The following is a 23,182-nucleotide window of genomic DNA, read 5'->3' as shown; positions in this document are numbered from 1 at the left end:
TTGCAACTGTCTAGCTAAAAAAGAATTGTCTTGCTTGGTTTGTTTTGTTTGGCATACTCTGGGCTAAGTAGCCCTGAATGAGTGCTGTTGGATTTTGTCCACAATTTAGGGAGTGCGCTATCTGCGCCTCACGGCAAAAGCCATTGCCAATCACCTGTTATCCAATTTACTCACTGTGTGCTCGTTTGATTTCTTCAGATTTAGGAAAATGCTAAGACACTGAAGCAGAAATTAGATTTACACAGGTTGGTTGAGTTCAATCACAATTCTTGTTAAGAAAGCTCTGTTTTCAGGAAAGTACAATACAGCGCTGGGCCTTTCATGCGACCATGCTCAAGAGCAGAAAGTCTCCATTCAGAAAAGGCAGCGTTCAAGGTTCTTTGGTCAGCTTATGTTCAGTTGCACATGCCGGTGTGGGCCGAGTTTGATGGGTGATGAGTGGGGCAAGTTCGCAGGAGAGTTTGATTCCATGGGAGTGGGTGCTGGTTCGGTGAGAGCTGGTTCTGTGGGGTTGGGTGCTGATTATGGGCGATTCGATGTGTGTGGGGGCTGTTGTTTTCCTTTCCGTCTTTCAGCCTGACGATCATCTTTGGCCGGGTTCTTGGCTGTCTCCCTCTGGCACCTCTACCGGTTTTATCTCCAAGTGTCCTTCCTGTAAACCATTCTTGCACATACATCCACTTCGCCCACTGTCGCACACCGCCCATTCATCATTCTTTCAATTTTGTCCTTTTGTACGGAATTATGTGAGCTTTTGGCTGTGACATCATCAATTTATTAATGTTCCCTGACTATGCAAAGTTTGTACTCACCACTTACCATGTTTTTGTTTGTTTGTTCTTTTGATACTCCATGTACTTGCTTACGTCATCATATTCTTAGTTTAATCATGCTTCCAACCATATCTTTTCTTTGTTAGGCAAAAAATTTCCCTCTGTCCAGAACGTTCAGTAGTAATCGAAAACTGGCGTCTAGCATTAGTCAAAACAAGATACAATCAAGTACTGAACATTTTTAGACGACTTTGGCAGTGTCCGTGATTTAGAAAATCATCAGGCATGCATTAAACAGTTCCTTAAGGGTCATTAAGCTATTCAGGCAATATATCAAAAAACATTTGTTATTTCAAAGTGCTCAGAAATACATATCAGATCATAAAGTTATAAAAACCTTTGTCATTACCCCCTATCAAAAATGTCTAGTTATGTCTGCTTTATTGATTTGGTGTGTAGGTATAATTATATGCTTAAAATGTTTCTTTTATTGATTTAATATGTGATTATACTTGTCTGCTTATGTACTTTATTCAATGAGGTTTGAGCATATCTGTTTTTGTAGCTAGGCAGGACTTTTTGTATTTCGAACCCATTCCTTCAGTGCCAAAGCATACGTTAGAGAGTTAAGAATAGAAATTATACATTTATTTAACACAGCCACCTGCCACAACAATACACATTCATATACAGTATTTTGTCCACTATGTGCATTGAAGCACGAGCGGGACTATAATATTTCCCTCAGCTGTTATTGACTTTTTGTTTCCATCACCACTGGAGCAGCTGCACGCCCACAAAGCACACACACAGTGAGTTCTATTCAAAGGGTTGCAGCAACTGCCGTAGCGACAGCCAGTTGTTACTGCATATACAGTAGTTCAATTACAAGTCAAGATATGATCACAGCTACTGGATGTGGTTAATTTCTAGCTCTCTTTTTCAGTACCACCAGCTGTGTTATACTGTGTGACACATTGAAGTTAAAGGCACTCTGTGAAATATTAGTTGATAATATTTGTCAACAATTTTTTAAATCAGTCCTGCAAGAAAGGTTTTCGAGATTAATTTTTCCGAGGGGGGGAGAATAAAAAGGCTTTTATTGTCATTGTACAGCAACAGACAAACTGGAGGTCCAACAAAATTGCAAGTGGCTTTACAAACTTCATACAGTGAGAGCTTTGTGTGTATTTGGTGACCTGTGCATGTGTGCATTTGGGAAGAAGCTGTCCCTAAGTCTGTTATTGTTGGATGCACCTGTAGCATCTGCCAGAGTGCAGCAAGCAAAACAGGTGGTAAGTCTCTGATGATGGACTGCGCTCTGCTGAGGCAGCGGTTTGAGTGTACGTCACTGAGGAAGGGGAGGGGGCATACCATTATCTTCTGTGATGTCTTGGCAATAGAGGATCAGTAGAAGGTTAGCAGCAGATTTTGGATGATGTCCTTTTTTCTGAGCAGTCTCAGGAAGTGCAGACGCTGCTGTGCCTTCTTTGGGACAGCCTTGGCGTTGACCGACCAGGAGAGGTCGGCAGAGATGGTGGTGCCCAAGAAGGTGAAGGATGTAACTCTCCCTACTGAGTCGCCCTTGATGGTGAGGCGAGGTGGATCTGTTCTGGACCTCTTGAAGTCTCGGATGAGCTCTTTTGACTTCGCGGCGTTTAGTGTCAGATTGTTTGCTGTGCAACACTCAGACAGCCGCAGGACCTTATTTCTGGACGCTGACTAGTCACCTCCTGAGATCCACCCCACCGCTGTCGTTTCGTTGGCAAACTTCACGATGATGTTACCGTTGTGGGCCAGTTTAAAGTCGGAGGTGTAAAGGTTGTAGAGGAGGGGACGGGGGCCATGTTGAATGTTCTGGTGGAAGAGAGGTGGGGCCCAGGTTTGACTGCTGGTGCCTGGTTAGGAAGGAAGTCCTTTATCGAGCTGCAGATGAGAGGGGGAAGTGAAGGTTAGACAGCTTACTGACCAGGATGTCAGGAATGATTGTGTTGAAGGCCGAGCTGTAGTGAATGAAGAGCATCCTGATGTGGCACTTCCGGTGTTCCAGGTGGCTCAGCGCGGTGTAGTATGTTTAATGATGGCTATGGCGTCTTCTCTAGATCTACGTATTTGCCCTTTAGGCAAATCGGGGGGGTGATGCAGGCTTGGATATGCTTCAGGACCAGCCGCTCCAGGCATTTGGGTGGGTGTCAGTGCGATGGGGCGGTAGTTGCAATAGGTTGGATGTGGGACGTTTTTTTAGGGGACAGCAACTATGATGGCAGACTTCAAGCAGGGCGCGATGGAGGCCTGTGACAGGGATAGATTTTTTTTTCTGAAACACCAGAACTTTGAATTACAACACATGTAAAATTCAAATTGTCCCCCGCCTACTGCCCGATGACGGCCGGGATAGGCTCCAGCACGCCCGCGACCCCCGTGGGGACTAAGCGGTACAGAAAATGGATGGATGGATAAAATTCAAATTGTTCAAACCTTTACATGTCAAATATCCTGCCAGAGTAAAATAAATAATTTTTAAAGTACATTTTGCGACACATAAAGCCATCCCTGATTCGAATTTGCTGTTAACCATTGTAGCATTTGGTAGTTCAAAACTGTTATCGGTGTGCATGATTCGATGTGTCACATGTTGACAGGTGAGAGAGAGAGGTAGACATGCATCTGCTTGTGAGAGCTGTATTAGTCACACAATCTATGTGTTCTACTTTATCATTTTTAGTTCACTGGCGTGTTCAATGAATCATTTGTCTGTCATTGATGAGAGCAATGAAAGTGGAATGTGGTTGACAGAAAGCCAGTTACCTGTTGGGAGCTACTGATGAATGAATGCTCTTCCAGCTTTGGCAGTTAAAATGAGGCAAATCACAAGAGCCAAATCTGGCCTCACTCCCTTCACACCTGCGTTTACTAATTTGTTTGTGCTCCTCAACTACTTGATTTGATGACATGAAGGAAAATGTTTGTCTTGTAGCATGACGATTATGTCGTAGTTAAAAGAATGGCCTTTCATAGTTAGCTTATTGTTTCTACGACTTGTCTTTGTCAATGGTACCAATACTAAATCAATCTACCGTATTTTTCGCAGCTATAAGGCGCACCCTCATTGAATTTTTTATTTTAGAAATTATTTCATATATAGGGTGCACCGGATTAAAAGGCGCATAAAATAGAAGCTATACTGCAACAAACTGAGGTTGACTAGGGTTGCGGTATGCATCCACTAGCCAATAACCAATGAGCCCTCAGTAAACAATCGCGTTTCTCAAACTATCTCCTATAAAATTGGTACTGCTTACTTATGTTTCCCTTCCATATCAATCCGTAAATTTACTCGAAACATTAACGGAGCAGCCTATTTTGAAATGAAATAACCTCGTGCGTATAGCAGCTATCATTATAGCATTAGCCACCCGCAAAATCCCATGAGCCTCAGCAAAGTGTCATGGTGGCCCCCTGTAAACAATCACGTTTCTCAGACTCTCTCCCATAAAAGTGATCGGAACCGACTAAAGACTGATTCAACTGAGTGACGTCAGTGCCTCCCCAGTTATGAACCTCACTGCACGTCACTGCATGTCACGCACTAACATGATAATGACAGAAATTGACCACAGGCCAGTCATTTTCAACAATGAACATTGTGTGCACTTTCTCACACACAAACTCTCAGTTCTACAAAGTCCACAAACAAAAACAATAATTTACAATAGCGTTTTTTCGCTTACTATGCATGTTGCTTAGTGCATTCCTTGCCTTGAACAATCGTCCTCAAATCTGGCTTGTATTCCGTTGTTGCTAGTCGAAGCAATTCTTTTTGTTGGATGTCTGATACCATTCGTTTTAGTTTGTCGTTTTCAGGAGACAAGATTTCAACACCGTCACTGAGGCATTTTTTAACGAACTCCACTTCATTGTATGGCTTTTTAGCCCGTGCAATGTTCCAAGACAGTTGATGCGATGCAAGCGTGACAGTCTCTGAGGGCTTCGTAATTTTTGGGAAAAACTGTACCTGTTTTTCTGCCTGACTTTTCAAAGTGTCCAACTTGCACATGCGAAATTCAGTCCCTTTTGGAAAGTCCTTATCGATATTAGCATGAAGTGAGCTGAAGTGGCGCTGAAGATTTGAAGCTTTGAAATGCGCTAATGACGTCTGACATATCAGGCAGAATGGCTTGCCATTGCGTTCAACAAAAAAATATAAACTTTCCCTCTCTGTTAAAAACATCCTGTGTTCATCTTCATATTTTCGTTTAGCTGTGTATTTTCTCCCTGCCATTTTGAGAGCGAAATTGACACTATTTGTTTCCTCGAATGAGTTTGCCCCTCCTCCTTTGCGGGATTTCACCTCGTGCGTATACGCGTTTGACAGAAATACCGTATTGAACTCAAGCGAAGCAACACGCACAAAAAAAACCACAAACACAAATGTTGATATGAACGTAAAAGAGCCACATGAAACCAGGCAAAGAGCCGCATGCGGCTCGCGAGCCGTGGGTTGGCCACCACTGCTCTAGACTCAAGTGCCTTTCCTCTTGCAGGCTCCAGAGACTGCATAAATTACATCGCCCCTAAAGGCGAAACTTCATATTGCAGGTTTTGAGTCATTTCAGCAGCTCTCCAACAGCTAATGACAGCCGTCACTGGCCGATCAACTTTGATTTACTTTGATACTTTATTTGGATTTATTCCAAACAGACTGCAAAAACTCATCCTCCTTCAAAGTGGTCTATTGAGATTGAGTGCACACGTGTCAGTGGCAATGATTAGTATAACTTCCGGATCCACTACGCAATTTAATTTTACAAAGTGTGATAGTTTGCAAAGTATTGTTGAAATGTGTCATTGAAAGTCTAACTCAAATCATTCTTGTGTATGTGCAGTTGCATCGTCTCAATGCTGTGACCGTTTGCACAAGGAGAAGGAGGAGGCACGCATAAATTTGGAGGAGGCCTTGAAAAGGCTAGATGAGCAACGCAAGGATGAATTGGTGCAGCTAGAGGAGAGGTACCGATTTTTCCATGCACAGAACACATCCAATCATAATTGTATGTCCAAAATTCTTATTCTGTCTTGTTTGTATATGTCAGATTGAGGAGTTTTTACCAAACAGAGTGGGACAAAGTTCATCAAACATACCAGGAGGAGGCTGACAAATGTCGCATGTTAATGGAACAACAGGTCAGAGAACTTACACCAATCAGCTTTCTGGCAACAACTCACCCAAATCAACAATTCACAAAAAAAAGCCGCACCGGCCTCCAAGCCGCAAGGTTCAAAGCTTGTGCAAAAAATAGTGGCTTATAGTCCGGAAAATACAGTATTTTAACAAAACAATTTCAAATTCTTGGGCTAAGGCTAAAATTCTATACGTTCCTTATGCACACACATTACAAGTGTTACATTTGTCTTAGGGATGTATAGTACATCCATCCATTATCTGTACCCCGTGTCCCAACCGGGGTCACGGGCGTGCTGGAGCTTATCCCAGCAGTCATCGGGCAGTCGGCGGTGGACACCCTGAACTGGTTGCCAGCCAATCGCAGGACACACAGAGACGAACAACCATCCGAACTCGCACTCACACTTATGGGCAATTTGGCGTGCTCAATCAGCATGCCAAGCATGTTTTTGGGATGGACCCGGAGAAAACCCATGCCGGCACAGAGACAGAACACGCAAACTCCACATAGGGAAGGCCGGAGGTGGACTCGCACCTGCACCCTCCTAATTGTGAGGCGTGCGTGCTAACCAGTGCTCCACCGGGATGCATTGTACTTTCGTAAAATTTCGTAAAAGCAGTAACAAATGAGCAAAATGTGACAAATGACAGACTGCTGCACAACACAAGATTGGAGTACAAATTGCTTATTATTGTTGACTTGTGAAAATAACCAACTGTAGATCTACTTTATCCTCACTTGTGTTATATGAAACTAGGGACACAACTAATGACACTGTTGCGCAACAATGATAAACTCACATTGGATCTCACAGTTTTGATGAATCAAATGATCTGATCTCAGATTAATGTGCACAAAACAAAAAAACATGCTTACAGTGACATCATTTAAAAAATAAGTTACTGATCATCAACTTTGATTTGTAGGTGGAAGAGACGAGGACCAAGAATGAAGCTGAGAGGAAGAACCAGGAAGTGAGTCACCGCCAAATCATTGAGTCTCTCAAACAGCAACATGAAACCTCCCTACAAGGTGAGTCCATCAACCAATAACGCAAAACAGATAACTTAACCCACTTGTTAAACAGTTATACAGTAACATACAGTATCATACAGTATCTATACCAGGGGTGGGCAAACTTTTTGACTCGCGGGCCGAACTGGGTTCTAAATTTGGACCGGAGGGCCAAACCAGGAGCAGATGTTTGTGTGAGCATTTTGTGTGAAGTAATATAAGCGACCTGTAAAGGTCATTGCATAAAAGATTTTGGCCTTTAGTAGGTAGTAAAGCATGGATATTCCAAACAAGTATTTTGAAAACAAATGCATTTATTAACAGCATTTAAAAAAAAAAATCACTAAAAAACTGCTATCAGTGATTCTCATAAAATACGACACTATTATTATGAATAACAGTCTCCATCACTTCAGTGCCTGCAGGTCAGATTAATGAAAAATGTTTATCTTATGAGATCACATCAAACAGCAAACATTCTGACCAAATATATCATCTTGAAGAATCGGTGAAAGCATACATCCAAATAAAGTAATCAAAACGGCAACACGGTGAGGGGTATCTTTACAGGTTAAGGTTAAGATTAGTCGCAAAAAGGTGGTGCATCAATGTCCTTGAGCATCCTGCATTGTTTGAAAATGAGAATGGTCGCTAGTTTCAATCCCTGCTATGTGTACAAATCATATTCAAAATGCATTTTTTTTACAACAAACTTGAGAGCCTCCCCTTCATTTTCAGTGGGAACAGTGTTGTTGGTCTCCCTTTTTTGCTAGTGCATCATAGTCTGGAGTAAAATTTGGTGTGGCAATTCTTAGGAGAGATCCGTTTACCTCGATCTGTGACGGGTTGATGTGGCTGAACGTCACGTCGCGTACGTCGAGCCAAATTAAAGTTAAAGTTAAAAAAGTTAAGTTAAAGTCCCAATGATCGTCACACACACATCTGGGTGTGGTGAAATTTGTCCTCTGCATTTAACCCATCCCCGTGTGATTTTAATCCATCCCCTGGGGGAGAGGGGAGCAGTGAGCAGCAGCGGTGCCGCGCTCGGGAATCATTTGGTGATCTAACCCCCCAATTCCAACCCTTAATGCTGAGTGCCAAGCAGGGAGGCAATGGGTCCCATTTTTATAGTCTTTGGTATGACCCGGCCGGGGTTTGAACCCACAACCTTCCAGTCTCAGGGCGGACACTCTACCACTAGGCTACTGAGCTTTGGCCACTCTTTTAACATTCGGCACTCACTTCTTTTCTTCGGGCCACTCATTTTAATGGAAGGATTCCAGGGGAAGGTTTGTGGGTGGCTTTAGCGTCAAACTGTATCTGAAAGCTCAGCGAGCGAATTACAAGAATGCTGTCGTCACAGCCCACGCTCTAAATTCGGGACTGATACAAATAGAGCGTGAGTGCGCCATGTCCGTACTACTGAGTACGTACGTACACGCACTTGTGAGTGTGCACCGAGCTTTCTGACACGGCTTCCGGTAGTAAATGCGCAGGCGAGCGGTTCCCCATCTACTGGGGAAACGCAGTCATTGCAGGCAAAATGACAAAAAAAAAAAAGTTTAATAATACAATTAATTCAGGGTTGGCGGGCCGGATTAAACGGTCCCGTGGGCCGGATGTGGCCCGCGGGCCGTAGTTTGCCCACCCCTGATCTATACTCATAGGTACATCTCATGTAAATGTTTGTTCATGAATTTGTTCATTTCAGACCTAAAGAGAATTCAGGAAATCGACCTGGAGAACCTGAACAAAACATTAAAGGAAACAGAAACTACTTTTTCCGTAAGACTAGTTTTTTATTTAAAATGTATTATATTTTTTAAGCAAATTCTGCAGCCTAAATATTGTATATCAGCGTTGACAAATGCCTTTAATGCCTTCCTCCGATCAGGACAAAATAGATACGCTGTCAGCAGAAAACGCGGCCATGAATGAAAAGCTGAAAGCAGAGGAAGAGAGGCGGATGCTCTCAGATAAGAATCTGGTAATGACTTTTCCAGCATCGTACATGGCACCACATGACTCTTCTGCTTATCATTTCACTATTGACTGAATAACAACCACCACTAAGTTCAAAGAGCAAAACCAAGGTGAAGTGAATATGAACACAGCTGCCCTCTGCTGGCACGCAAACTGATTGCGCCTGCCCATACCTTAACTAAAGCGCAACTCCTGGACAACATTCACTTTGTAACTTATAAGATCAGACTGCAAGGCAAGTATTTCACACTAATGGAAAATCACAACATTAGGTAGACATGCACAATCTAATGAAAGCCAATACACTTAAAAAATTACAGGTGCTTCTGTTACTTGCGGTTCCATTAGAGAGCAAAATATGTGCTGTGTTTAATGATATTCTGTGTGTGTGCGTGCGCGTGCGTGCGTGTGTTTGCAGAAGGACTCCCACACTCTTTACCTGGAGCAGGAGCTAGAAAGTTTAAAGGTGGTGCTGGAGATTAAGAATAACCAGCTGCATCAAAAGGAAAAGAAGCTCATGGAAATGAACAAACTGGTTAGTAGCTTTATTTTTAGGCTTATCATCATTTCTACATAAAGGCAAAATATTTATGGCTGTGTGTGTCCCAGGTGGAGACAAATGTGAAATTGGAGGAATGTCTGACAAAAATTCAACAGGAGAACGAGGACTACAAAGCTAGGATGGACAAACACGCTGCTCTCTCAAAGTGCGTATATACATGTGTCTGTGTATATAGATTGTAGGTCGGATTGTCACCTTTATTTACTAAGTGGTGGTCTTACTTCAAAAACACATTACAGGTGGGCTCATCAAGATTTTTATTTGTGCTGAATATATATCTACACATGCACAAGCACAAGAACATAAAAATCATTTAAAAAAAGAAAGTTTTGTCCTTAATTTTCCTCACTTGAAAATAGTGGAAGATCAGCATGTAATTGTCACCCTGGACAAAAAAGGTTTATGTACCGTATTTTCCGCCCTAAAAGGCGCACCGGATTATAAGGTGCACCTTCAATGAACGGCCCATTTTAAAACTTTGTCCATATATAAGGCGCACCGGATTATAAGGCGCATAAAATAGAAGCTATACTGCAACAAACTGAGGTTGACTAGGGTTGCGGTATGCATCCACTAGCCAATAACCAACGAGCCCTCTGTAAACAATCGCGTTTCTCAAACGATCTCCTATAAAATGACCGGAACTGACTAAAGTTCGATCTAACGCATTGGTACTACTTACCTATGTTTCCCTTCCATATCGATCCGTAGATTTACTCGAAACATTAACAGAGCAGCCTATTTTGACATGAAATAGCCTGGTACGTATAGCAGCTATCGTTATAGCATTAGCCATCCGCAAAGTCCCACGAGCCTCAGCTCGCAATCTCCCATGAGCCTCAGCAAAGTGTAAACAATCGCGTTTCTCAAACGATCTCCTATAAAATGATCGGAACTGACTAAAGTTCGATCTAACGCATTGGTACTACTTACCTATGTTTCCCTTCCATAGCGATCCGTAGATTTACTCGAAACATTAACAGAGCAGCCTATTTTGACATGAAATAGCCTGGTACGTATAGCAGCTATCGTTATAGCATTAGCCATCCGCAAAGTCCCACGAGCCTCAGCTCGCAATCTCCCATGAGCCTCAGCAAAGTGTAAACAATCGCGTTTCTCAAACGATCTCCTATAAAATGATCGGAACTGACTAAAGTTCGATCTAACACATTGGTACTGCTTACCTATGTTTCCCTTCCATATCAATCCGTAAATTTACTCGAAACATTAACGGAGCAGCCTATTTTGAAATGAAATAGCCTCGCGGGTACAACAGCTATTCGGTGACGCCCCCTGACTACAGTTACCGTAATGTTGGGAAGCGATGCGACCTTGTAATTTACTAGTCATACTAAAACGTACTGAAACATTTTGGCAGAGCACTGTGTACAACCAGTATGGATCAACAAATTCATCACTTGATCCATATATAAGGCACACTGGACTATAAGGCGCACTGTCGGCTTTTGAGAAAATGTTAAGTTTTTAGGTGCGCCTTTTAGGGCGGAAAATACGGTAATTGTGTAGAGATGATGAAGCTCCACAACACAATTACAGTTCCTTGGCACAACGATGCCTCCAGATGGGGCTCTACAAAAACACATTACAGGTGGGCTCATCAAGACTTTTATTTGTGCTGAGTATATACAGTGCCTTGCGAAAGTATTCGGCCCCCTTGAACCTTTCAACATTTCGCGACATTTCAGGCTTCAAACATAAAGATATAAAAGTTTAATTTTTTGTCAAGAATCAACAACAAGTGGGACACAATCGTGAAGTGGAACGAAATTTATTGGATAATTTAAACTTTTTTAACAAATAAAAAACTGAAAAGTGGGGCGTGCAATATTATTCGGCCCCCTTGTGCTAATACTTTGTAGCGCCACCTTTTGCTGCAATTACAGCTGCAAGTCGCTTGGGGTATGTCTCTATCAGTTTTGCACATCGAGAGACTGGAATTCCTGCCCATTCTTCCTTGCAAAACAGCTCGAGCTCAGTGAGGTTGGATGGAGAGCGTTTGTGAACAGCAGTCTTCAGCTCTTTCCACAGATTCTCGATTGGATTCAGGTCTGGACTTTGACTTGGCCATTCTAACACCTGGATACGTCTATTTGTGAACCATTCCATTGTAGATTTGGCTTTATGTTTTGGATCATTGTCCTGTTGGAAGATAAATCTCCGTCCCAGTCTCAGGTCTTTTGCAGACTCCAACAGGTTTTCTTCCAGAATGGTCCTGTATTTGGCTCCATCCATCTTCCCATCAATTTTAGCCATCTTCCCTGTCCCTGCTGAAGAAAAGCAGGCCCAAACCATGATGCTGCCACCACCATGTTTGACAGTGGGGATGGTGTGTTCAGGGTGATGAGCTGTGTTGCTTTTACGCCAAACATATCGTTTTGCATTGTGGCCAAAAAGTTCGATTTTGGTTTCATCTGACCAGAGCACCTTCTTCCACATGTTTGGTGTGTCTCCCAGGTGGATTGTGGCAAACTTTAAACGAGACTTTTTATGGATATCTTTGAGAAATGGCTTTCTTCTTGCCACTCTTCCATAAAGGCCAGATTTGTGCAGTGCACGACTGATTGTTGTCCTATGGACAGACTCTCCCACCTCAGTTGTAGTTATCTGCAGTTCATCCAGAGTGATCATGGGCCTCTTGGCTGCATCTCTGATCAGTCTTCTCCTTGTTTGAGATGAAAGTTTGGAGGGACGGCCGGGTCTTGGTAGATTTGCAGTGGTCTGATACTCCTTCCATTTCAATATAATTGCTTGCACAGTGCTCCTTGAGATGTTCAAAGCTTGGGAAATCTTTTTGTATCCAAATCCGGCTTTAAACTTCTCCACAACAGTATCTCGGACCTGCCTGGTGTGTTCCTTTGTCTTCATGGTTCTCTCTGCACTTTAAACAGAACCCTGAGACTATCAAAGAGCAGGTGCATTTATACGGAGACTTGATTACACACAGGTGCATTCTATTTATCATCATCAGTCATTTAGGACAACATTGGATCATTCAAAGATCCTCACTGAACTTCTGGAGTGAGTTTGCTGCACTGAAAGTAAAGGGGCCGAATAATATTGCACGCCCCACTTTTCAGTTTTTTATTTGTTAAAAAAGTTTAAATTATCCAATAAATTTCGTTCCACTTCACGATTGTGTCCCACTTGTTGATTCTTGACAAAAAATTAAAATTTTATATCTTTATGTTTGAAGCCTGAAATGTGGCGAAATGTTGAAAGGTTCAAGGGGGCCGAATACGTTCGCAAGGCACTGTAGCTACACAAGCACAAGAATATAAAGATCATTTAAAAAAAGAAAATGTTGTCCTTAATTTTCCTCACTTGAAAATAGTGGAAGATAAGCACGTAATTTTCACCCTGGAAAAAAAAGGTTTCTGTAATTGCGTAGAGATGATGAAGCTCCACAACACAATCACGGTTCCTTGGCACAACAATGCCTCCAGATGGGCCTCTACAAAAATTGACAAAACACTTTTAGGGAGACAAACCAAAAATATTATAATAATAAAATAATATATTATTCTGTCTACAATGTATATTTCCCCAAAAATTTGAACCATCTCAACTGCATATTTTCAAGAGAAGAAAAAAAAAAAATCAACGCCTGTGCATCTTATCTCTAGTATGTTCATCTAAAAAAGTATGACCCTTTGAAAATGATGTTATGCAACTGTGACTGCAGGCAGCTGTCCAACGAGCAGGTCAAACTCCAGCAGACACTACAGAATGAGTCCAAGGTCAACAAGCGACTTTCAATGGAGAATGAGGAGCTGCTGTGGAAACTGCATAATGGCGACCTGCTGGGGAGTCCACGCCGCCTCTCTCCTACATCTCCCTTCAGCTCACCACGGAACTCTGCGTCGTTCCCTGCCGCTGCGCCCTTATCGCCTAGATAACGACGTCCTCCCCTTCTCCTCTAACGGCTCATTCCAAGCGCCATGAAGATGGATGGAAGATCCAAAAATTGTAGTGTTGGATATGTATCTCATGATGAACTTGTACATTTTAAACTATTTGCAGTAAAAGACTCGTGCTTTGAAAGCACATCATGGGGCTTGTTTAGCTTCTGACTACCAAATGCCAAGAAACGTCTTTGTTATTCTCAAGAAAATTGCAGGCACTAACTACTCAGGGTTTGTATATAGCACCTCTCGTATGTTATGGCTATTCACTTTTTATTTTTGTTATGTACACAATAAGGAGGAGGCTGAAATAACTTGGTTGGGATGTGTACCATAACCAAAATCTGTCATTTACTTGTTCGTTTTTATTCTCCTTTTCAAGAGAACGGTTTTCTCTCCAAAGAGCGAAGCTCAATCACTGGTCTGCTTCAGACCTTTGGAAGAACTGAATGAACTTCACATGCTAATGTAAGCAAATGCAAACTTTCAACTGACCTAAACCCATAGACTTGAACTTAGATGTGCTTGTTCTAAGTTTGCTCCTTTCAACCTTACTCTACTATGTGGAATGTAATTCTCCTTGGATGTTTCGCTATGTTTGTACTGGTCAAATTAGACCCCACCTCCCATTTCCTGAAGCAAAATGCTTTTAACTACTATATTCCCGCTGTTACCTGAAATCCCAGATAAATAAGACTAATTGACACTTTGTAAAATGACCTAAAGCCCTCATTGACTTCATAGCTGATCACTTATAATGTCACGTTTGACAAAACTTTCCTACAGCATGAAAACATTTATTGAGAGACACTAGCCTTTTAGTTGTTTTTCTGTGTTAATCCTCAAAAACTTCAAATGTACCCACAATGCCTCAGTACAGTATGGTCTCTTTTATTTTGAAAACAGGATAAATACAGTATGACATTCGATTTTAGTCACGTTTTAATTGTTGCAATCCAACTACAGTGGTGCTGTAATACCAAAAATGAAACAACAGAAGCACAGACTACATCATACAAAATACAGTCTGCTTTTGTAACGGCAAAGTTAGACTTGCTTTTCAGCCTATTGGCCAGGTGGGTAGTGAGAGAGATCAGCTGACGCTTTCTTCGGGTCCAGTTGTCTCGGTGCCTTGACCTCCGGCTGCTTAAGGTCAGCAGCTCGTACCATCATCACCACTGATTTGATGGAGTACCACCACCCGTGCCATGTGTACCACACCATGCCATCAGTGGTCATCGCTTGGTATGGTCCTTTGTAGTAATGACCGTTAAGGTTCCCTGAATCGCACCTGAGCACAAGAATGCACAGTGTGAGAAGAAAATTACAGTGTAACCCATTTATGAAGATGCTTTTCAGCATAGTGGATTTGTGGGAATGAGAAAACAGTTTGACCTGCTGAACCACCAGCCTGACTTGCTGTGCCTGATGCACTTGCCAGCTCCACCGGGCTTCTTGTCATAAGTGCTGAATTTGACTCCGGCCGAACTGCTGCCTGGAGATGGGTGCTTGGTGGTGTGCAGGTCAGCCAGGGCGTCTCCTGCATTCCCCTTGTACTCCCCCAAATGCAATCGGTACAAGTCCTTCCACACATTCAATGTCAGTAACAGCTCCAAAAATTGTGAAAAGTGTCAAATAGTTATATGAAACCCAAAATAAGCAGAGCAAAGGTCCTGACATGGTGTCACAAAAGAGGATGTAGTTGAAATATATCTTTTGTGGCACCAGTCCCAATAATCTACTTAATCGATGAAGAAAAAGGATAGGAGTTGTTGAAGGATTCACACAACAGAACCGTACACATTTGCTTGTGCTTAGAAACTGAAAACATTAGTCTAAATAAGAGCCGTACTGTTGTGAGAAAAGAAGGAAGGTCGAGGTTACAGATAAGGTGCTTGGAAATGGAGGATGTGAGCTTACTGTTTCGCTGTCCACTTTAAATTTCTTGTACTCTGCAAAGCTTTCTTTACCATCAAAATCTTCCATGTCAATGCGCAGGTCGTAGTCCCCTAGAAAAGGTTATATTAAAGATCTGATGTGTGACAAATCACCCTAGAGACAATGCAAATGTGTGCTTGCACACACACACGCACGTATGCACGCACCTTGTGAGGTGAGATGATGTAGAGCATCATTGCCCATCCAGAATTCTCCATCAGGGGAATGTAGGTCCCCAAACCCATGCTTGTACTCCACCCACGCTCTGCACACACAGAGTATTTACTTAAGACACTTAAATGTTCAATGTTACATTGATTTAGCATTCGCAAAGTCACACACACCTATCAAAGTTCTCTTTGCCATCCCTCCTTCTCTGAAAAACTGTCCATCCTCCTCCATTGTTCATGTCACAGTAGACGCTGAGCGCTGTGGGTAAGCCATCGGGGCGAATCGCATACAAGCCACTCGCGACGTTTCCATCAGCAAACACCTCGGAGCAGTCTACGCACACACACATGCGCATGCAAATTACACACGCGCACACACACACACACACACACACACACACACACACACACACACACACACACACACACACACACACACACACACACACACACACACACACACACACACACACACACACACACACACACACACACACACACACACACGTACGCAGTCACTTCTGGAAAATTTTTGAATTGTGTTGTGTGCAGTGTTTTAGCTGGAAATATGGTTGATGTTAGAAATTAATACAAAGGTTTTTTGTTTTCATTATTTTTCATATTTTGACAAAGTTCTTTCTTGGACCAAAAGTACCAAAACAAACACCAAAAACTTTCAGCCCGTATCAGCATGGCATCTATGATAAAAAGACATTTAACTGTAGTCCACAGTTATTTAGTGTTCTGGGTGTGAGCAGGCAGAAAGAAAAGATAACTGTACCTCTGTAGGGGTTTTGGGCTCCCAGATGTGAGTTGGGAATGTGCTCTAGCTGCTGAGCCTGGTGGCTGTGGAGCACCTGGATGTATCTGTGCTGTTCATTGATCACATTTGTCAGCTCCTCAATCTCTGCCTGCAGGCGGACCACAATCTGTTCACATGGCACAGGTGCCTGGACAGTTTTTAGTTGAATCAACAATATGCAACAACTGTCACAAATACTTTGTAACAATGGCACTCTCTACGTGGTTATAATTACTATATTTATTATAAATTAGTTGGAACTTGTTTGTTGACCCGAGGAGGCCCATAACACACACTGATTACAACAACAAATCTGAAATAGTTTATGGTAAGTCTATTTGAAATATTGATGCTGTTTCTTTCAACTTAGGAACAAATAATTGTTACCTAGTTAATAGAAAACACGAACATACATAACATTGCCTTCATTTTCCATTGGATATCATTGGATTGTGCAGATGCACTATCCGATTTAAAACTGCCTAACAAATGCGAGTGACTCGGCGTGGCGACCCCTGACTACAATAATACTGTACACACGCAACAAGTTTAAGAATGAGGTGCGATTTCTTACCGCCACTGACACTGCCATGTGAAAAAGAAAATACACGGATTTTATCAGCCTCCCCATTATGTTCGTCGTCTCCCGACCTGCTGTGTTGTTCTCTGACCTTGTCTACCTTGAGTTCAGCGGTATAACTCACTGCAGCATTGTCCTACATTTGCATGTACGCCATCTACTGGTAAGAATAAACATTGGTACGTTTTGGGTGTCCTGCTCCTGAAGGTTCTCAAACGTTAAAATCTCGCTGATATATATGCGCCTCGTGTCGCAAATCGCCATGCCTCGATTTTACAGGCCATTAAATTAGAACTACAAATAATTAATTCTAAACATAGAATACAAAATGCGACGAAGGTAATCATTATTTAGCTTTGTATTCTTAAGGTTTGATAACACAAAACTCGAAGAAGGTAATCATTATGTAGCGTTGTATTTTTAAAAAAAAGTTTGATAGGTTACGTCGTAGTGAGAATGTGCTAATTACTAAAAAATAAGCGTTGGTGCAAAAAAAAAAAAAAAAATACGACTCCGGTGGGACTCGAACCCACAACCTTTGAATCACTACGAAAGCCTAGAAGTCCAATGCGCTGTCCATTGCGCCACGGAGCCACCTGTTGATTTCGGGTGTAAATAGGATTATATAGCGTAGTGATAGCTGTAATCACGGAACTTTTGTTCAAGACGGGCTGATCTCATTTGTCTTTTTTTCCTGCCACTTGCTATATTCACGTCCCTATTTACATGTTAGCTCCTCACGCCAGAATTTCCATCGAACAGACGCTAACGCAACTGTCTTACTGCAGTTGGAAAAATGCATCGTTAGATAGTAGGGGTGTAACGATTCATCGATATACATCGATTAATCTATATAATGCGCTACGATTTGATCTATATCGCCCGTTTTTGACCTCGGACATTAGACGCGACTTTATTTTGAAATCCAGTTCATTGCTGCTTGCTTCCTCTTTCCGGGAGCAGTGCGCGGCGTGTTGTGTTGTGAGCAGAGCAGGCACGTGAAAGGGGAGGCGACAACTACGCGGCTCCTGGGCTGGTGCTATGGCTAGTGTCCAAGAAGACGAGGAAATTCGCTCCCCTTTGGGCTTCAAGTCATTCGTTTGGAAGCACTTTTTTTTTTGCATTTGGATTAGAACATATGGTCAAGGTGTAATGTTTACTACATTCATTATAAAGAACTTATTTTTGTTTTGTAATTAAATAGTTCAGTAATGCACTTTAAAGTTAAAGTTAGTATTACAAAAAAAGAAAGAATATTCATTTTTCTTTACTTATATGAGAAAAGATATAGGAATTTGATAAAGTTCAGTGTTAAAATAAGCACTTTGTATACTACAATACTCTTGTAATTTCCTAAATAAAGAGTTTGCAGTACCTTGTTGATTTTGCGTATGAATTGTTATAAATCAGGATATTGTTCTATATCGATCGTAGAGCACTATAGAGTAGGGGTGTAAATCGCGGGTTTTGTCACGATATGATATCATATCGATACAAAGGATCACGATACGATTATTGCCGATATCTTAAAGCCTGCTGTGATTCATTCACGATACATCACGATATAGTGCTCCACGATCGATATTTTTATTTATTTTTATTTTTTTTTAAATAAAAAATATAGAACAATATCCTGATTTATAACAATTCATACGCAAAATCAACAAGGTACTGCAAACTCTTTATTTAGGAAATTACAAGAGTATTGTAGTATACAAAGTGCTTATTTTAACACTGAACTTTATCGAATTCCTATATTTTTTCTCATATAAGTAAAGAAAAATGAATATTCTTTCTTTTTTTGTAATACCATTAACTTTAAAGTGCATTACTGAACTATTTATTTCCAATAATTTTAATTGTCCGTTGAGCCATCTTTTCTTTGGAATCCAAAGTGCTTCCAAACGAATGACTTGAAGCCCAAAGGGGAGCGAATTTCCTCGTCTTCTTGGACACTAGCCATAGCACCAGCCCAGGAGCCGCGTAGTTGTCGGCTCCCCTTTCACGTGCCTGCTCTGCTCACAACACAGCACGCCGCGTACTGCTCCCGGAAAGAGGAAGCAAGCAACAATGAACTGGATTTCAAAATAAAGTCGCGTCTAATGTCCGAGGTCAAACACGGCGATATAAATCGATGTTTACGTTTAGCATCGATGCCAATAAATCGTAGAGCATTATATCGATTAATCGATGTGTATCGATGAATCGTTACACCCCTACTATAGAGGCTTTGCAGCTGACGTCATCAGCCGCGCACATTAGCTTGGCGGCCATCTTGCCGGTCAACATTTCAGTGCCGGTCAACGACTCACACACGCTTTCTTGTTACATCTGCTGCTATTTGAGTTTGAAAATGCCGGAAACCTGCTGTGCTGTTGGATGTACCAATAGACGAGGCGATAAACCTTCTATAGATTTCCGGCAAACATCCAAAAACGTGATAAATGGATCGCGGCGATTCGTCGTGAACGATGGAAACCTACGATTTACACAAGGATATGCAATGAGCACGTCATATCAGGTATGTAAACTATTCACCCCTGATTTGTTTCACAAAATGTGAAATAATACAATATGGGATGATACAAATATGATTGTTGAAAATGCTGGGTGCATTTTTAGAAAGGCAGCAAGAGTAGCAAGGCAGGGAATGGGATGATTTCTTCAGTTCACCCCCCCCTCCGTTTTTATTTTTTGTTTATTTTTCATGATGCTTCATCTGATTGGCTTGAAAATCATATTGGAATTGAACAATTAATTCTCATGAGTGAATGCATTAGGAAATTTCAAAAGAAATTATTATGAACCTTGTGAAACAATTTTTTTAATGAAGCATTTTTTAACAAGAGGCTTTTTGTTACTTCATTTGGCACAAGGTAAAATCTACATTGATAAAGTTTTCAAGCCATTGGCACAAGGTTAAATTTTTTATTGGTTAAGTTTTCAAGCCAATCAGATGAGGCATCATGCAAAAATAAACAAAAAATAAAAATGGTAGCAACTTGAACAGACAGGTACAGTTTACTGAATGATTTCACTCTATTGAGTTTTTTAATATGTCAAGTTATGAAATGCCATTACGAAACAAACTGAACTGGGTATATCCCCTTCAACAACGTGCTTAATTATTTATGGTAGTCATTATGAATAATGTGATTGTTTAATTATTTCAGGTGCAAAAAGCGAAGATCCACTATGCCCAGACTATGTGCCAAGTATATTTGAGCATACCCAGTCACCTCACAAACGAAAACTCAAATGTTCATTGAAGATCTTTGAGAGAAGACAAAATCTCAAGCAGCGCAAGAGAGACCGCGAGAGGGCATTGGCAGCAGCAGCAGCACTTGTCAATATTTCCCAGTCTGTCCCTTGTGAAAATGATCAACTACCCGCTGGTGAAGATGTGATGTTGCTTGGCCCCTGGACTCTTCTTCAACCGCAGATATCTGAAAAACATTTTAATAAAAATTGTTTTCACTATGATTAGATTATTTGTAACAGGTTGGAGAACAATAAATTATTTATGATATATATATTAATTACTAGGTGCGAACAAAATACAAACCTGCTCTCTGGTAATGGAATGTAACTTTTCCAGCTCTGACCGGCATTTTAGTGCAAGTTCATCTGGGCTGAGTTTCATATTGCCAGAATCGTACAGCTGTGAGAGAGGTACAGGCAGCTTTCGCTTCACTGCCCTTGGCACAAAGTTGTCAGCATAGTCAGGGACAATGCTCAAAATTGCTGGTCTTCCACCGCATTCAGACAAAGCCTTGTAAAAGGCAGCTTTCTGCTCTTCAGTTGGTGGAGGAACATTCAGCAGTTTTCTCGCAGCACTTTCCTCAGGAGTTGAAACTTCTGACTTTCGTTTCTGGGCTGGACGGGCAAAATCGATATTGCATCCTTCAGCATATTCTATGTGCGATGCTGATGGTTTCAGCCACTGACAAGGTAGTGATGTGCATGAAGTGGCCGTCTTCATACGTATTCATGTCTCCAGGGCGAACAGGGATGCTGCTGAATGTGAACATGTTTCACCCAATCCAGCCATGCAGGTACAGTGGCAGCACAGGATCTGACCATCTTTCGCTATTGCTACCCAAGGTCTGAGGGGAGGATCATTCATCCGTTGAGAGTGTTTTACCTGAAACAGATAATATGACATACCTTATATTATTATCAGTCCCTAATTTGGATATAATATACAAGGCTAGACCTCTTACTGTCCATTTATGCATATTTTACCTGGCATTTGGTAAATTTTCTCATGAATCATTCATTAAATTAGCTTGAAAATTTAAACCTGGTTCATTTTGATCAAGAGACCAAAAGGAATTATCAAGCATGAATTCTAAAAAGTATTTCTGTAGAAATTGTTGCATAAGCTCTATATTGAATAGTTGGAAATTATGTAATGTTTTATTGTAGGAATTAATTTCTCAGATTTCAATATGATATTTTCCTTACCTTGGTCATGAGAAGAAATCGATTCTGTTTGGAATCTGCCATATCAGCCCATCATGCACAAAACCTGCTGTAAAATACTTGTAGGCATCCAGACTCTTGTCTGCCTTAAGGTCCTTTCCAGTGTACGGAGATGGTGAATCGACGAGGTAATTATAAATATCTGGATATGAGAGATCAGGCAGGTCGGCTGTTGCAAAATGCTCAGGTGATTTTAGCATGCTTCTTGGTAAAAGGTACGGATCCGTTGTGCCAACAAGGTTCAACTTCTCTCGGTAACGTTTGTTGGATTCTTCATCCAAATGCCCAACTTCATTGGATAGCAAATCAGCCATAATTCGGATGAAATCGGTGAAAATGTAGCGCAGAAATCAAACTGAATCTGTACGAACACGTAGGAACGAGCTGACCGGTTGACCGCCAAGATGGCGGCATAACACAAAATCACGTGATAAAACCACGTGACTGCAAAGCCTCTATATCGTGATGTATCGTGAATGAATCACAGCAGGCTTTAAGATATCGGCAAATATCGTATCGCGGTTCTTTGTATCGATATGATATCGTATCGTGACAAAACCCGCGATTTACACCCCGATTAGAGAGCTACTCTGTCAGCCATAAATGTCTATTAGACGTCTGGTCTATGTATAGACCTAAAATAGACGTCTAAATTAAAAACATCAAATATGATCATATTTCGAAATATTAAAGTTTCAACGAGCTGTAAGTTGTATAAGTAATTTACAGAAGTTGTTTGGATTGGTGTTTAACATTGACCCGTACATGTGAATTGGTTATTTCTGTAACCTGATATAGATGTCTATTTTAGGTTATTTTATAGACCTAAAATAGACGTCTAAATTAGGTCTATATATAGACCTAAAATAGACGACAAATTTAAATGCATTAAATATGAAATGTTAAACCATAAACCATAGGTTGTATAAATAATGAACAGAGGTTGCATTGCTTTGTTTTAAACAACCACTGATCCGGGTGAAGTGTGGTTATTTCTGAAACCTGATCGACGTCTATATTAGGTCTATGTGTAGACCTAATTTAGACGTCTATATTAGGTCTACACACAGACCTAATTTAGACGTCTATTTTAGGTCTATAGAATAACCTAAAATAGACGTCTATTTTAGGTCTAATAAATCCATCAAATATGAAATATTAAACCCAAAACCATTCTGAAAGTTTAATTGAATTGAATCCATTCGTTTCAAACAGGCAAACCACACAACCAATCAAATGAAGACAAATACACTCAAAAGCACAAGCAAGGTGAAAGTCATTCAAACTATGACTGTACAAACAACAGATACAGACAGAAAAAAATCCACTGCACAAAATAGGCAGGGCCTACCTGTTTGAAAAGGAATGGGAAGTTGTATACATTTATACAATATTAATATTGTACAGAAGCTGTGATGCTCTGTTTTAAACAACCATTGATCCGTGTGAAGTGTGGTTATTTCGGTAACCTGATATTAGGGCTATGGAATAACCTAAAATCGACGACAAAATTAAATCCATCAAATATGATCATATTTCAAAATATAAAACTCTTAACCAGCTGAAAGTTGTACAAAATTTGTTATTTGTACTACAAATAATGTACAGAATTTTAAACAATCATTATTAATTTTAACCATACGTCTACTTGTAGATTGTCTGACCATGTGGGGGATTGAATTAAATACATTAGATAGTGTACGCCCAAAAAATAGCGGTTGGGGACATATTTTACCTCCCCCCACTAGGGGGCAGAAACTCGAGTT

The 23,182-nt window shown here is 41.1% G+C and overlaps 2 protein-coding genes, 1 long non-coding RNA gene and 1 other non-coding gene across 8 annotated transcripts in view; 1 reads left to right on the top strand and 3 right to left on the bottom strand.

Moving 5' to 3' along the window:
- The window catches only part of mtus1b (microtubule associated tumor suppressor 1b), a 72,112-nt gene extending 57,745 nt beyond the window's left edge, over positions 1-14,367 (top strand). For all 5 annotated transcript variants that reach the window (XM_037254238.1, XM_037254247.1, XM_037254229.1 and 2 more), the window contains 8 exons: positions 5,660-5,783; positions 5,867-5,957; positions 6,886-6,991; positions 8,685-8,758; positions 8,868-8,960; positions 9,375-9,491; positions 9,566-9,663; positions 13,222-14,367. In XM_037254238.1, coding sequence (XP_037110133.1) covers positions 5,660-5,783; positions 5,867-5,957; positions 6,886-6,991; positions 8,685-8,758; positions 8,868-8,960; positions 9,375-9,491; positions 9,566-9,663; positions 13,222-13,435 — 917 coding nt within the window. In that variant the 3' untranslated portion in view covers positions 13,436-14,367. The remainder of the gene's footprint in view (positions 1-5,659; positions 5,784-5,866; positions 5,958-6,885; positions 6,992-8,684; positions 8,759-8,867; positions 8,961-9,374; positions 9,492-9,565; positions 9,664-13,221) is intronic.
- Positions 14,317-17,737, bottom strand: LOC119124698 (fibrinogen-like protein 1). The gene is made up of 7 exons (XM_037254910.1): positions 16,926-17,737; positions 16,331-16,499; positions 15,724-15,883; positions 15,547-15,644; positions 15,362-15,450; positions 14,837-15,024; positions 14,317-14,732 (listed from the first exon to the last, which is right to left on the bottom strand). Exons 1-7 carry the CDS (start codon positions 16,980-16,982, stop codon positions 14,507-14,509), a joined length of 987 nt encoding a protein of 328 aa, XP_037110805.1. The 5' UTR covers positions 16,983-17,737; the 3' UTR covers positions 14,317-14,506.
- On the bottom strand, positions 17,440-17,525 carry trnar-ucu. Its single transcript is given in 2 exon segments — positions 17,440-17,475; positions 17,489-17,525. It is a non-coding gene; the product is annotated as a tRNA-Arg (tRNA).
- A 2,598-nt stretch (positions 17,738-20,335) lies between the features above and the next one.
- Positions 20,336-21,728, bottom strand: LOC119124955. The gene is made up of 4 exons (XR_005098378.1): positions 21,707-21,728; positions 21,177-21,195; positions 20,497-21,075; positions 20,336-20,377 (listed from the first exon to the last, which is right to left on the bottom strand). It is a non-coding gene; the product is annotated as an uncharacterized LOC119124955 (long non-coding RNA).
- Between the last annotated feature and the right edge of the window lie 1,454 nt (positions 21,729-23,182).

This window comes from Syngnathus acus, chromosome 1, assembly GCF_901709675.1.
Source record: "Syngnathus acus chromosome 1, fSynAcu1.2, whole genome shotgun sequence".
In the NCBI taxonomy this organism is placed as follows: Eukaryota; Metazoa; Chordata; class Actinopteri; order Syngnathiformes; family Syngnathidae; genus Syngnathus; species Syngnathus acus.
Note: the sequence above shows the minus strand (reverse complement) of the source record. Positions and strands in the feature narration are given on the sequence as shown.

Coding starts and splice junctions, on each gene's coding strand:
- LOC119124698 (XM_037254910.1), bottom strand. CDS start 16,982: ATGGGGAGGCTGATAAAATCCGTGTATTTTCTTTTTCACATGGCAGTG. Junction 15,884..16,330: donor AGCCCAAAACCCCTACAGAG/GTACAGTTATCT, acceptor GTGTGTGCGTAG/ACTGCTCCGAGGTGTTTGCT. Junction 15,451..15,546: donor ACATCATCTCACCTCACAAG/GTGCGTGCATAC, acceptor AACCTTTTCTAG/GGGACTACGACCTGCGCATT.